Source organism: Clarias gariepinus, chromosome 22 (genome assembly GCF_024256425.1).
Source record: "Clarias gariepinus isolate MV-2021 ecotype Netherlands chromosome 22, CGAR_prim_01v2, whole genome shotgun sequence".
Taxonomy (NCBI): domain Eukaryota; kingdom Metazoa; phylum Chordata; class Actinopteri; order Siluriformes; family Clariidae; genus Clarias; species Clarias gariepinus.
Window position 1 is genome coordinate 2,305,876 of NC_071121.1, and position 13,923 is coordinate 2,319,798.

At 38.3% G+C, this 13,923-nt stretch overlaps 1 protein-coding gene across 2 annotated transcripts; it reads left to right on the top strand.

The window, feature by feature from the left end:
• Positions 1–398: 398 nt before the first annotated feature.
• On the top strand, positions 399–7,894 carry kcnk15 (potassium channel, subfamily K, member 15). 2 transcript variants are annotated; one of them, XM_053482158.1, is made up of 3 exons: positions 399–575; positions 2,499–2,790; positions 6,323–7,894. In XM_053482158.1, the coding sequence occupies exons 1-3, from the start codon at positions 555–557 to the stop codon at positions 7,216–7,218; spliced, it is 1,209 nt and encodes a 402-aa protein (XP_053338133.1). In that variant the 5' UTR covers positions 399–554; the 3' UTR covers positions 7,219–7,894. The 2 variants fall into 2 exon arrangements, with proteins under 2 accessions (XP_053338133.1, XP_053338134.1); XM_053482159.1 differs by having other exon boundaries at positions 2,505–2,790.
• The last annotated feature ends 6,029 nt before the right edge of the window (positions 7,895–13,923 follow it).

Sequence of the window (13,923 nt, forward strand, 5' to 3'; positions counted from 1 at the left end):
ATCCAGATGAGCTGGGTTTTTATTATTATATGACATCATCTTGTGATTGCTCAGTGAAGCGGCTCATGTTCACTGAATATCTAGAGCGTTTTTTCCGTCCTGCTTGATTCTTTTTTGCAACATCAACATCAATCTGACCTAAAAAGTCATTCCTCTCCTCCGTCATGCTTCCTCTGTAACTGAAGGCGTGCAACTGTTTTATCTTTTTTTAATTGGTTACTGTAGGTGTTAATTCTTAATACAGCAGGAGTTGATTTCACACTGGAGTCGGGGGTTATTTATAATTAGTTTGACAGCAAACACTTAGTAGAGATGCTGTTACTAAGCAACTTGATTGGGGAAATCGTCTCTCTCTCTCTCTCTCTCACTCGCTCTGAAAGGAAGGAAGAAGTGCATACACATACAGTATACGCGTGTGTGAGAGTGTGTGCATGCCACATGCGTGTGCAACACCTCTCCCTCTGCTACTACAGCAGGATTTATTCGATCCAACACTCCATGAACAACGAGTGATGCTTGCTTTCTGTGCATCTCCGGTATTCCGAATAGGCTAAATGACATGCATGTGGAGAAAGGTAAGAGCACGTCATGCATGTGTGTGAAGGTATCTCTGACTCTCATACGCATGAGCGTGCACACTTGTTTTATTATAATTATTAATATTTGTCATTTTCGGTGGATATTGCCAATGCTTTGGTCTCTCTGTCTCTTTCTGTCTTTGTTTTATTATTATAACCATATAAATACACACAGAGTCCAGATTTCTAAATGTATTTTTGCACCGTTGTTCAACACAGAGCTTATACACATACAGAGAAACATGAGCAGGTTGGAATTCATTGTGTTATTTGATCTGATTGTCTTGACTTTTTCTGGTTGTTTCTTTAAATATACGATCATATCATGCACGCAAAAAAATCTAGCTTATTTCTTTTTTTTATTCTTTCTCTCTGTTTACTTTATTCCTGGTTAGCTCAAATACTGAAGGCCATATAAGGCAAAACATACTGCATGAAGACACTGTACTGTATATAATATTACACTTATTTAAAAACAAAAAAAGCCTGTGCATTTTTCCTGATGTGAAAATATTACAACTGACTAATCGATTAATTGCTAAAATTCTTACATCTTGTGCTCCATTTTTTTTTCTCATTTGATTTTCTTCTCTCTTGACTTTATTGGGTGTAATTGTTTCCCTTAAAGGCACAAACATCCAATTATGTCTACTGAGTCAATCCTAATGTTTTTTTTTACTTAACTTTGCCCAAGTGCTTTAATATACCATACCATATAACCTTATTATTATTATTATTATTATTATTATTTAAAGAAAAATAGTAAAAGAAGAGAAAACAAGGACATGAATGAGCAGAAACACCTCAGCAGTTTTCCTGGCGCACAAAATTGAAAACAGCTCATCAATTAATCAATCGTTTGGTGTAATCATGCTCCATCTGGAGCCCTTGCTGACATCTGTATGTTATTTATTTGTCATTTTGTTGTTGTTGTCAGGTGTTGCTATCTATTTGACATTGTTCCAACTGAAAGCAATAAGATCATATTAAAAGTCTAAACAAGATCATGTTTTATAACCGTTATTCGTTGTTCTTTTCTGATATTTTCTTTTTTTTCCCCTCACTTTATTCCAGATTGCTTTATTACTTTATGGGGCAGAAATATTTGTACGTTGTACCCTATATAATTTTACCTTATATAGTATACATGTAGAAATACTGTTAAAAGATATTGTGTTCCCTGGTGTACAAAATATACATATTTTGCACAACAGGGAACACTATATCTTTTAACAGTATTTCTACATGTATACTATATAAGGTAAAATTAAGGTATAATACATGTATAGCTGATTATAGATTAATTGATTAATTAATTTATCAACTCATGCCAGGTTGATTAATTGTTGGACTAGGTGTTTTGTGAGCAATTTTAGACCTTGATTATGCAATGTAAGCGGTCTTAGGGTTATATTTTAATGTCTGAGGTTCTTCTCTGAAAAGTTTAATTATAACCATACATCCTGTATCAGATCAATTAACCAATTAATTAATCAATCAATCAGTGCAGTTATAGTGCTGACCTCACAGTGGCGTGGTGGTTAGCACTGTCGCATTGCACCACCAGGGTCCGAGTTTGAATCCCGCCTCGGGGTCTGTGTACATGGATGTTCTCCCTGTGCTTGGTGGGTTTCCTCTGGGTACTCAGGTTTCCTCCTACAGTCCAAAGCCCTGCAGATGAGGCTATCTGGCGTTTCCAAATTGCCCATTGTGTGTGAATGAGTGTGTGAGTGTGTATGTGTGTGTGTGCCCTGTGATGGGAACCCTGCCTCGTGCCCTAAGTCTCCTGGTGTAGGCTCCAGGCCCCCCCACTCTAATTATGAATGAACTTCCTGTATGTGATTAAGTAACCAGTTAATCGTTGCAGTTATAGTGCTGTTTCCTCTCTCTCTCTCTCTCTCTGTGATGTTTCTTTCTGAGATGAAGAAGCTGAGGAAGCAGACGGTGCGGACCCTCTCCCTGATCCTCTGCATGTTCTCCTACCTGCTCGTGGGCGCCGCCGTGTTCGATGCGCTCGAGTCGGAGTCAGAGAGCGCGAGACGGCGCGTGTGCGATCAGCGGCGCGCGGAGCTCAAGGCGCGTTACCGCTTTACGGACGATGATTACCGCGAGCTGGAGCGCGTGGTGCTGCGCGCGGAGCCGCACAGAGCCGGGACGCAGTGGAAATTCGCCGGATCCTTTTACTTCGCCATCACAGTCATCACTACGATAGGTGACACACACACACACACACATAGACACACAAACACACACAAACATATACACAAACACACACGCACACACATAGACACGCAAACACACAGACATACACACACACAAAGACACAGACACAGGCACACGCAAGCATACACACGCACATTTATACACACAAACATATGCACGAGCACACACAGACATACACATACACACAGAGACGTACACACACACAGACATACACACACACACACACACGCACACACACAGACATACACATACACACACAAACACACATAGACTCACAAACACGCACACACATAGACACACACACAAACACACACATAGACACACAAACACACGCACATTTACACACAAACATATGCACAAACACACACACGCACACACACACACAAACACGCACACAGACTCACAAACACACGCATGCATACTGTAAACACGCACATTTACACACACAAATATATGCACTAACACACACACACACAGACATACACACACGCACACATACACACACAGACATACTCAGACAGACACACACATATACACACACATACTCAGACATACATACACACACACACACACAGACGTATATATATATATATATACTGTATATACATGCACATACTCAGACATACACACAGACAGACTGACACACACACATATATACATGCACATTCTCCCCCCCCCCATGATGAACAAATGTTCCCCAGGCCAAAATGATATATAATATAAATATACTATAACTGATATAGTTAAAGAGTTTAGTAAAATAGTTATAGAGAAGGTTAAAGCTAAAAGTAAGCTGATCAGCTTTAATGTAATCAGTGATATCTTTAACCTTCAACCTGAAATAAAAATATCATTGAAAGAGTGAGTTCTGACCAATGAACAGACAAAACCTTTCTTTTATTTCTATACGGCCAAAATCCACCCGCATAGAACAGAACTGCAGGATAATTGCGGGCAGTAAAACATCAGTGACCTAATGGTGTAGTGAAGAGTGCCTCAGGTTCTTCAGGGTAATGGTTGTGATCAAGCTCACTCTGTGGCAAATGTCCTTCTATCTTCTCCTGGACAGAAGGAGGGAGGACAGTTTGTGACTAGCATGGGAGGAGTCTGATGATGCTGATTGCTCTGTGCCGACATCTACTGTGGAGAAAATATCCCATGTGCCTCATTGCAAGAAATACAAACAAATTTGTCTTATTTTTTATTTGTTTCTTATTTTGCCTCTTTGGGATTTCGCAGTGTTATCTTATTTTTGCTTTTCTCTTATGTGAGAGAAAAATTACGAGTGGTTTGAGAGCACCTTAGTTACGAAGAATTAAAACCAACAGTTTGACAGTTTGTAAAACAATGCTGAAGGTGCTTATCCAAAATACACAATAATCTCTTTTGAACAGTTAATACTGAGACGTACGTATCTGCTACTTCTGCTCTGTAAAGCTTCATAACGGCTCTAATCTGAGGTGCTGGTTGTTAATTGGTGATTTCTGAGGATGGTGACTCTAAATGAACGTCTCTGCAGCAGAGCTCAGTTTTGGTCTTGTTTTCCTGAGAAGGTCTTTATGAGAGACAGTTTCTGTCTTCAGATATTATTCTGTATATTAATCTTTTGCCATTGATGTGTTTTCCATATTACCTGTAACGCCAGTGCTCACACTGTGTAAGATCTTGTCTTTATGTTGTTAGGTATTTTGATTACACTTGCTGTAGTTCTTTGTCTTCTTTTCCCTACCTTTCTTCAGTGGCATCGTTTTAATTCTTATACCTGATTTGCACAAGGCACAACATGTTCCTGCCCTTATATGGTGTTTAGAGACATTACTTGGTAAGGGACATTAATGGTAATTACATGATAACACTATGCTAAGCCCATGCACCTCCAGTGTATGATCAAGCGGGATTTATCATTCAGCTCATCTTTGCATGTCTTTTATTTTTAGACACAGTGGATCTGCCATAACCCCACTGTAAAAGAGTTGGCCAGGAAGCTCTCAGTGGTAAAAGGATAGGAACTTGTTAAGACCTAGGGAGACAGGTGTGTTTTTTAAGTCTCTTTGGGAGGTAAAGATGCTGTTGCACCTTTCTCACAAGTATTATAGTGCAAGGAAAGATTTTCCAGAGGTGTGGACAGCCAGGAACTTAAAGCGTCTACTCACAGTGGATGGCAAAGTATCTTTTGTGTTTGGATTTCAGGAAGTCCACAATGAGTGTTCTAAGGTTGACAGGACTAGAAAAGAGCATTAAAACTAAAAAGAAGATTGGGGAGATCAAAATCAGAAGGTGGAAATAATGCAACATAGTGGATGGCAACTGCCGGTAAACACCAAGAAGACAAGCAGACCATAGTTCTTTTGATAAATCTAATCATTTTGATTCATACACATTTTATACAAATTTCCATAATTTCTTTTGACTGTGTAAAGCTGCTTTGCAACAAGGACAATTGTTAAAACAATTAAAATAGAATTGAATTAATGGGCATGTGATTGCCCAACTTAAAAGAACAATGTTTGTTTATTAAGAAGTGGCTAGGGTATTGGACAATTTTTGGAAAGTCTCAGGTTCAAACCCCAGCACCACCAAGTTGCCACTGTTGGGCCCTTGACCAAGGCCCTTAACCCTCAATGGCTCAGATATACAATAAGATTTTAAAACAAGTACATTGCTCTAGATAAGGGTGTCTGACAAATAGCGTAAATGTAAATGTAAGTTATGCAGCATTCAGAGGCATCTGGAGATCCTGATAGCCCAGGTAATGAAGCTTGGTGATCAGTTTAGTGGGTTATGCATCCTTATGTACTGTATGTGGTGTTGTTGTCCAGATGGGTGAAGGCATTAGAAATGGCATCCTTTGTCAATCAGTTCAGGCAATACGCAAATGGGTGGGAGTCCAGTGTAGGTGGTATAGTAGATGACTCAAAACCAGTTTCTCAAAGGACTTCATCACAATGGGGGTGAGTGCAACTGTGTGGAAGCCATTCAAATGCACTGCAGCAGAATGCTTAAGCATCAGTTTGATGATTCTTGTCTTCAAGCATGGATGGAGCGCTTGCCTTGGCCAGTAACCGTTTAAAGATATATGTTAAGATCTGTGCCAGCTGTCCAGGACATACAGGGCCAGGAGTGTTATTTGCAGAAGTCCTTGGTCAAAGCAAGCACAAAAGTGATTGTGCTAATCATGGAGGAAGACATTGGTGTTTGGGAGAGACATTTTTGTTGGTTTGTGGTCAGTGACAGTCTGGATGCTCTTCTATACTGAAGTCATACCTTTATGTGGAATTACTTTTGAATACAAAGTTTGCACGAATATTTTGCTTTCCTACAGGCCTCTGCATCACCAGACTGAGTTCATCCAAGGCTTCTGATCAGGAAGTGTTTATCACATGGTTGCTTGTCTGAATTCTGTACACTGCTACAAAATTCAGACAAAATTTGATTGCAGTTTCATCCTATCTGTCAAATAATAATCTTAAAGGACTGTAAAGAAAGTTAATGTTTTCTTCCTGTCCCCCCTCCCCCTGCAGGTTATGGCCATGCAGCTCCAGGTACGGACGCTGGGAAAATCTTCTGCATGTTTTACGCTGTTCTCGGGATCCCTCTCACTCTGGTCATGTTCCAAAGCTTGGGTGAAAGAATGAACACTTTTGTGCGCTTCCTGCTCCATCGCGGGAAAAAGTGCCTCGGTTTCCGGCGTACAAGCATATCCATGGAGAACATGGTCCTCGTGGGCTTCCTGTCCTGTCTGGGCACTCTGGGTTTGGGTGCTGCTGCTTTCTCGCACTTTGAAGGCTGGACGTTTTTTCACGCCTACTACTACTGCTTCATCACGCTCACTACCATCGGCTTCGGTGATTTTGTCGCTCTGCAGAAGAAAGGTGATCTCCAGGAACGGACACCGTACGTCATCTTTAGCTTCATGTACATTCTCGTGGGCTTGACAGTCATTGGAGCCTTTCTCAATCTGGTGGTGCTGCGTTTCCTCACCATGAACACAGAAGAAGAGAGGGAACGAGCCTCACTGAGAAGGAAAGAACGCAACTTAGGCTCCCTCGCTGACCAGAACAGCCATAGCACGCTTTTTTTGCCAATGGAAGAGGGGACGAGTTGCACAAACCTCATCCCGTCTCCTGCGAATGAATGCTACCGCCGTCCAGTTCTTCCTCGTCCTCCGAGTCCGGTTCATCAACGGTCGCGTCTCAATTCTCTCTGCTCTTGCTGTTATCGCTTTGATTTGTGCCCTAGCCTCATTCCATCTCGACCCGGCTGTAACATTGATTCGGTTTACTACAGCTCCATTTCTTATCGGATCCACAGAGGTTCATACACCAGGGAAAACACAGGATTTTCTTCGCCGGGAAGCACACTGTCTCCTGGGCACAGTTTCAGAGAACTACCCCGATTACGGCGGAAGTCCGTCTGATGGTTCACATCGTTTAAAGACTTAATTTGCAGATTTCACAGACAAATTATTTTTGTAGCAAACACAAAAAACAAGATCTTTCGCATGGTGTAAGATAATCTGCATGTGTGAATATTGGAAAATGGAGACGTCAACAAAACAAACCAATACGATTTTTATAAAGAAAAGAGACAAGACAGTATGAAAATGCAACATGCTAGTTTTCAGTCACTCTCAGTGTTTCCTCATAACTTTGCATAATTAGGGGAAATAATTAAATGCCGTTTTACAGAAACCATACATTTCTTACAGTTGAATGATTGTGGATTTTTACATTTTCTGGCAAGGCTAATCAGTCCTTTCCCAGCATAATAAAAGCTATAGGAGTATATCGACATTAGAATCTGAAAAAAAAAGGTCACAGGAGCTCTGGTACGAAGCTTCAGAACAAAGAAAGGACACGTTCACTAAGACGAGCGTGTGTATGGTACACAGCACTTCGGCATAGGAATTTAATCCCTTTTGGAGCCGGGTTCTTAAGATGAAATTTCATATTACGAAACAAATATAATACCAATATTACCAGTTTCCAACATTGTAATTATTATAATTATATTGCATATAAAACAATTAAAACATTTAGAAAAGACATAAAAATAAAATAATTAAGGAATAAATAACCTAACTTAACATTACTTGATATGATTCCCCTCGGCACCGGCTGCTTTAAAAACCAACCTGAAAACGTCTCCCTTTTCTTCTTGCTGACGTGCTTCTCAACTTTCTTGGGACTCCATGGTGCTACGTCTTCCCTAAATCTTGGACAAAATGCAACAAAAAACAAAACACAAAAAAATGTAAACGCGTTTCACTTGGCTTTCCACTGACACAAACAAGTTTTGAATGGCACCCAGACATTCACACAACAGGAAGTACGCACAACCGGCTCGGTCGCTCGTATGCCAAAAATGTATGCTGTGGCAAATATCTTAAAAAATTTAGTTCTTTAGGCGAGAATTCTCAAGGAGGTACTACTGTTCTGGTATGGCGTTGTGCAATTCATTTACTGGATTAATTCATTGGTTATTGATAAATGCTTTAACCGTGGTGGGTTAGACGTCACCAACTGAAATCAATTAAAAATAATTAGATGCAAGCTATAATGACTGCAGGTGTGTTAGTTAATTATATTTAACGTCCTCATTTAAACTTAAATCACATGACTTCAGCATGAATAAAGGCGTCTTAATTCCAGAAACCAACAATGCTAGCAATGTGATGCTATCTGTCAGATTGCAGTTTCTATTATAATCATAGTTTTGTATTATGCAGTTGGAAACGTGTCGGAGTGGCTTGTAACCTGTTTAGCACAAATTAAAAAACACCAAAATTTCCATCTTCAAAACTTCCAATATGCATCTAGAAAGTGTGTTTCCTCACTTTAACTTTCACATGTGACATTTCCCAGCTAATTTAAGTTTAGTACATCATTTAAATTAATTTAATATGCAGAAATGGGTGGAGAAATATACATACATACATATATACATAGATCAGTTTAATGAAAATGTAAACGAGAAATAAGTACAATTATGTCTCTTTGTATGTTAACATTTATAATTCTGAAGAAAGTTGTTTTTAAACCCAATTCCAATCCCACTCTTTTTAATTTATTACAAGAAGTCGTTCCTTTTTTCTTTCTGATATCCAATCTACTCTTTGCTATCTTCAATGCATGATCATACGCCTTATTAATACACTGTGTTATGATTGTGAAAACAGAGCCATGCTAATGACAACTAAAAACCTGTAACCTTAATGCTACCTTACGTAGTAATTATGTAGTTGTGCAGTTTAACCAAAACACAATTATCTTCTCCCGATGTTGGTAAATGCCTTCCGTGGTGAAATCACACCGTTCCGCTAATCGTAACAGCTCGCAGTGTGATTTACAGGCAACACCTGCAGCTCCATAATTAGCATTTGTTTTCCCTTGTAGTGAGAATTAACATGTCATTATAAATACGGTGTATTAGGGAGTGAATAGGTGGAGCTAATGATGTGGAATAAAGTGTTATTTCCTACTGAGAATTTAAACATGGGCAATTCACAAACACATCTTTATAAAGAATATCCACCCAGAGGGAGGGAGGGAGGGAGGGAGGCGTGGCCTCTGTGCTTGCCAGTCACACGGAAAGAGGTGTGGCCTCTGTGTCTGTCAGTCACAGTGAATGAGGCGTGGCCTCTGTGTCCATCATGTTAAACCCACAAGACGCATCAGTTTTACCGACAAGTGAACGTTTCCTGCTTCCGGGCAAATTCTCTCTGACTGTTAATCACTTTATCATACTTCTGCAGTGTATCATTTTTAGAAACCTCTGCCATGACTGCTTTATTTTTATATACACAGTTACTCCGGAATAGATTGATGATAACATGTTGAAATGTGTTTAACTCCATGTGTACATTCTAAGCATGCATTAGGTCGATGTGATGGGATGCGCTGGAGGTTTAGAGAAGAGAACATAATCACTTTTTTAATCACTTTCACTCTGAAAACACGTCGTCCTGAGAGGTTTTACTTGGAAGTGGTTCATTTATTTGTTGTTATTCCCAGCACTGAAAAATGTCAAGGAAACAAAGAAAGTCAATCAAGCAAAAACTAATTTGCATAATATTTTAATTAACGCACATCTATCAGGTAAGACATTCTTGATATACACTTTTCTTCTTCTTCTCAATTTACAGTAGATAAGTCAAACTTTTTTCAGATTTTCTGGATTTTTATGTACTTGTTTTAAAGCCTGTAATCTCTTATTTAATGAACCATTTATAAAATTATTATTTGCATCCTTTAGGCTTTAATGTTTGTGAGGCGTAATATAATTAAATGCCTTTTGCTTCACTCTTGCTGTCTGAAGTCATCTTTTTTTTGAATGTATGAAATAATTTAGGGTCTGAGCTTTATTATGTTTAATTAAATGTATTATGTTTGACAAATGACGCAGCATTGTCTTCACACACTGCATCCGTTTAGATAAAATAGCTGCACGCTTCAAATTACAAGCCAAGGCCAATTTTCACCGTGAATTTTCTCTTTATAACTGTTACCTTGTGTGTTCAGAGACACTGAAATACAACAGTTCCCAATGTGTTTCTTGCCCCCTCAATACAGTAAATAGTTGACGCATTGTACACTACTAGAAAAACCCGAACGCTTGTTCACACACTCGCCCATGTGTCTGATGTACAGTACATGTGTAAGGTTTACCACTATAGATACTGTACATCAGAGCTGAAACATCCCCTTCCATTTGGATCTCATGCAGATTGTTGCCGAGCGCTGTTTAAACGTCCCACTGTCATCACAATTAGTGTCATGAGCTGTGTTTCAATACGCCAACGCTACCTTTTCAGTACATGCAAAAGTATTATATTATCTAGAACATTATTTTCCAAATTGTTGGGCAGTGGATGGAATCGGTACTGCGGGCATCATGTATAACAAATACAATTCCCAAATAATACTAATAATCAAAATATTTCTAATGAAGTATTTATGTGTTAAAAGTAATCAGAATCAAATGAATCACATGCATGTGATTTAAACATCATGATATTCTACTGTACATTTATCTTAGTCTCGTGTGCTGCTCAGAGTTATAAATAAAGAAAATATATCTTGAAAACTTCTATCTATCTATCTATCTATCTATCTATCTATCTATCTACTCTTTAGTTTGTTGTTTTGTTGTTTGTTGTTTTAAAGCTTGTATTTTTTTAAACCTTTAATCTCATTTTAATGACATTCCAGAAAAAGCTAAATTAGCTCCCATCATTAACATTCATTTAGGTGTTTTACCTTCATGCTGCTGTGACTTTCCAGCCTGTGTAAGGGAACATGCTCAGGAATAAATTCATACACAAGATACAACAGGAAAAAAAAATTATTACTGTGCATGACTGCAAATTACCCCATTTAGCTGGAACAGTTATTATATCCTTCAGAATGATCCCTGCACTAATTTATGCAAACCATCTGCTATGAAGTGACACATGATTGATCAGAAACACACCTCCATTTTCTGAGCATAGGACAAAAAGAGAGAAAAAAATGAAAAGAGAAAGAGAAGAAGACTTTTTCCGTACATTATAATCATAATGTAGAGCACAGCTGATGATGATGATGATGATGATGAGGATAATGATGAGCACCACTTCCTTCTCAATTAGTCCGATCATTTTATTTTCCTGCCACTTTTAGATATTTGACAAGAAAACAAAGCTTTCTTTGACTTGAGACAATCACAAAGACAGCCTTTTTCCTAGAGAGTAAAGACAGCTGGAACAAAAAGAAGAACGACATCATCGCAAATAGCATTCTGTTTTCGCTCCTGATGGTTGTGTATGTAAGGAATAAAACATTCAAGCTGTTACATGAAAACAGTCTTATTTCTTTCTAACATAAAAACACATCATGAAGTGTTCATTCTTTTTAAGCCCAGCAATTTTCCAATCATTAAAATGTTTAATTTATTAATGAATTATCCTATTGTTTTCCTTTAATCTATTTACAGTTACAAACATTCATTGAGGCCAAAATCTCTTATTTTCTCCCTCTTAAATTTAATTAGGTAAAAACAAACAAACACTTATCATGTTACATATAGACCATTAAAAACACTGACACTGGAGACTCCTTCCAAAAAAAAAAAAAAAAGATACATAACACCTCCATGTTAACTCATGTTACCATTCTGCTTAACTTTTTAGGGAAGTACATTTTATTATATATTTTTAAATGTGTTGAACTTTACCTCATTGGGCCTTCTCTACCATTCGGTTGAGGTAGGTTAAGGGGGAAAAAAAATCCACTAGATGACTTTAAGTCTTCAAGTCGTATCCCTTTAATCTAAGGCACAATAACAGCTGTGATGTTGCTGGTTTGTGTCACAACACAAAATGTTTGACGCATCTGATGTCTTTTTGTATTTGTAGATATTTTAATACTTTTACCGTGACGCAAAATCTCTCCTGTTTGGAATAGGGCCTTTTTATATATATATAACTGTACCTTGAGCTTTTTACCTTTCCAGTAGTTGCCACATCGGATCAATCCATCCAAAATTTGGAGTTATTTGTACGCAAGTTTGTTTTACATCGAACAACAAAGCCACAAGTGTGATACTGCATTTATATAACAGTTCTATAAACTGCACGTTATCAACAGATTATGATTTGCTTGTTTACTTAATCAGCTAGTTTGCTTCACCAACACGTATCATTCTGCACCTGGCAGAACAGAAATTCTGAAGCTATTAGTAATTTACTTATTAATTAAAGTTATACAGTTGTCACATCGTGAGCTGGTTATTTATACCCGACACCGCGGTAATGCAACTGCAGTTGTGTATCAACTCGTATTATCTCTGCTTGACTCCTACACCTGTGCTGCTGCTGCGCTGCCTGTTAAGCCTACAGTATATCACATCTGCACTCTCAAGTTGGAACAAACCAAATAACCTAAAACAGCGAGGGTTTAAAGTCTGTGTGCACCGTTCAGACTTCAAATGAGAATATAAACTTATAGAAAAACCACCGGCTTCAAAATTACATTAATAATACTTCAATATAATTTAAAAAATCATAAATGGTGCAAAGTTGCCTTTATTTTGTATCTTATATCAAAGTTGGACAAATTGACAATATTTAAGAACAAATATAAAATATTGCTTACATTAAAAAATAATAATAATGACATGTAATGAAAACTCATTTTTGTAGGATTCTTTTTTAACTATTAGAGAACATCTAGAAAATAAAAGTTAATAATAATTCTTGGATACATGTATTATATAAGGTTCCATAACACATATAGGGTTTTAATTAGAGATTAATAGCAGCAGAAGCTGTACTGGAATCTCATTAAACCATTAGACTGTAAAAGGATTTGAGTTCTCATTAGGAAAATACAACATCAAATATAATGCACAAAGATTTTCACACATCCAAGGTGTCATGTGACCCTAAATTTGTGATGTCATTGGTGCTAACCATAAACAGTCTTAAACACATCTAATATAAACACATAGACATTGATAACAGATTGATTCCCACTGCATCCTCTATGACCTGGATTTAACACGAGTTAAGATTCTCAAGGTGCATAAAGCCTTCTCTTCTCAAATCCACAAAGATCTGCCTTTTCCTTTGGCTGTAGCTCCCTCTAATGGCGAACTACGCCGATCCTCAAAACAAGAATCATCATTTAAGATGAGGCAATTTCTCACATGTGATTTTAGATCTTGACCACGTGATGGTTCCTGATGCGTTTTAGCATGCGTGAAGAAGCTCATCATCAGAGACGTCAGATTCCATCCGTGTGAAATCGCTGCCTGGTCCAGGCCGAGCCCGGGCTCGTACCCGTGCCGGTGCTGAGGTCGAGTTGATTCTTTTTATTAGATCACAAAGTAAAATGACGTAAACAGTCACACAAAAGCCCACACCTCAAGCTCATGAATTATAAAATCTTCCTCGGAGGACAGCACATCGTTATCGAAGGTTTCGCACCGCTGGCTGCTGCCGTGGAGCAGATCGCTGTGTAGCCACAGACCGAACCGACCTCTGTGAGGGAACACAGGGAACGCAGGAAAACATTACACAAAAACTGCGTTATATACATTATATATTTTATATACAGATATATATATATATTTGTTGATTTAC

Bases quoted from the DNA above. Each gene is read 5' to 3' on its own strand.
- kcnk15 (XM_053482158.1), top strand. From the start codon at position 555: ATGACATGCATGTGGAGAAAG. The intron at 576-2,498 runs GTAAGAGCACGT...TTTCTTTCTGAG, and splicing joins TGACATGCATGTGGAGAAAG to ATGAAGAAGCTGAGGAAGCA. The intron at 2,791-6,322 runs GTGACACACACA...CTCCCCCTGCAG, and splicing joins CACAGTCATCACTACGATAG to GTTATGGCCATGCAGCTCCA.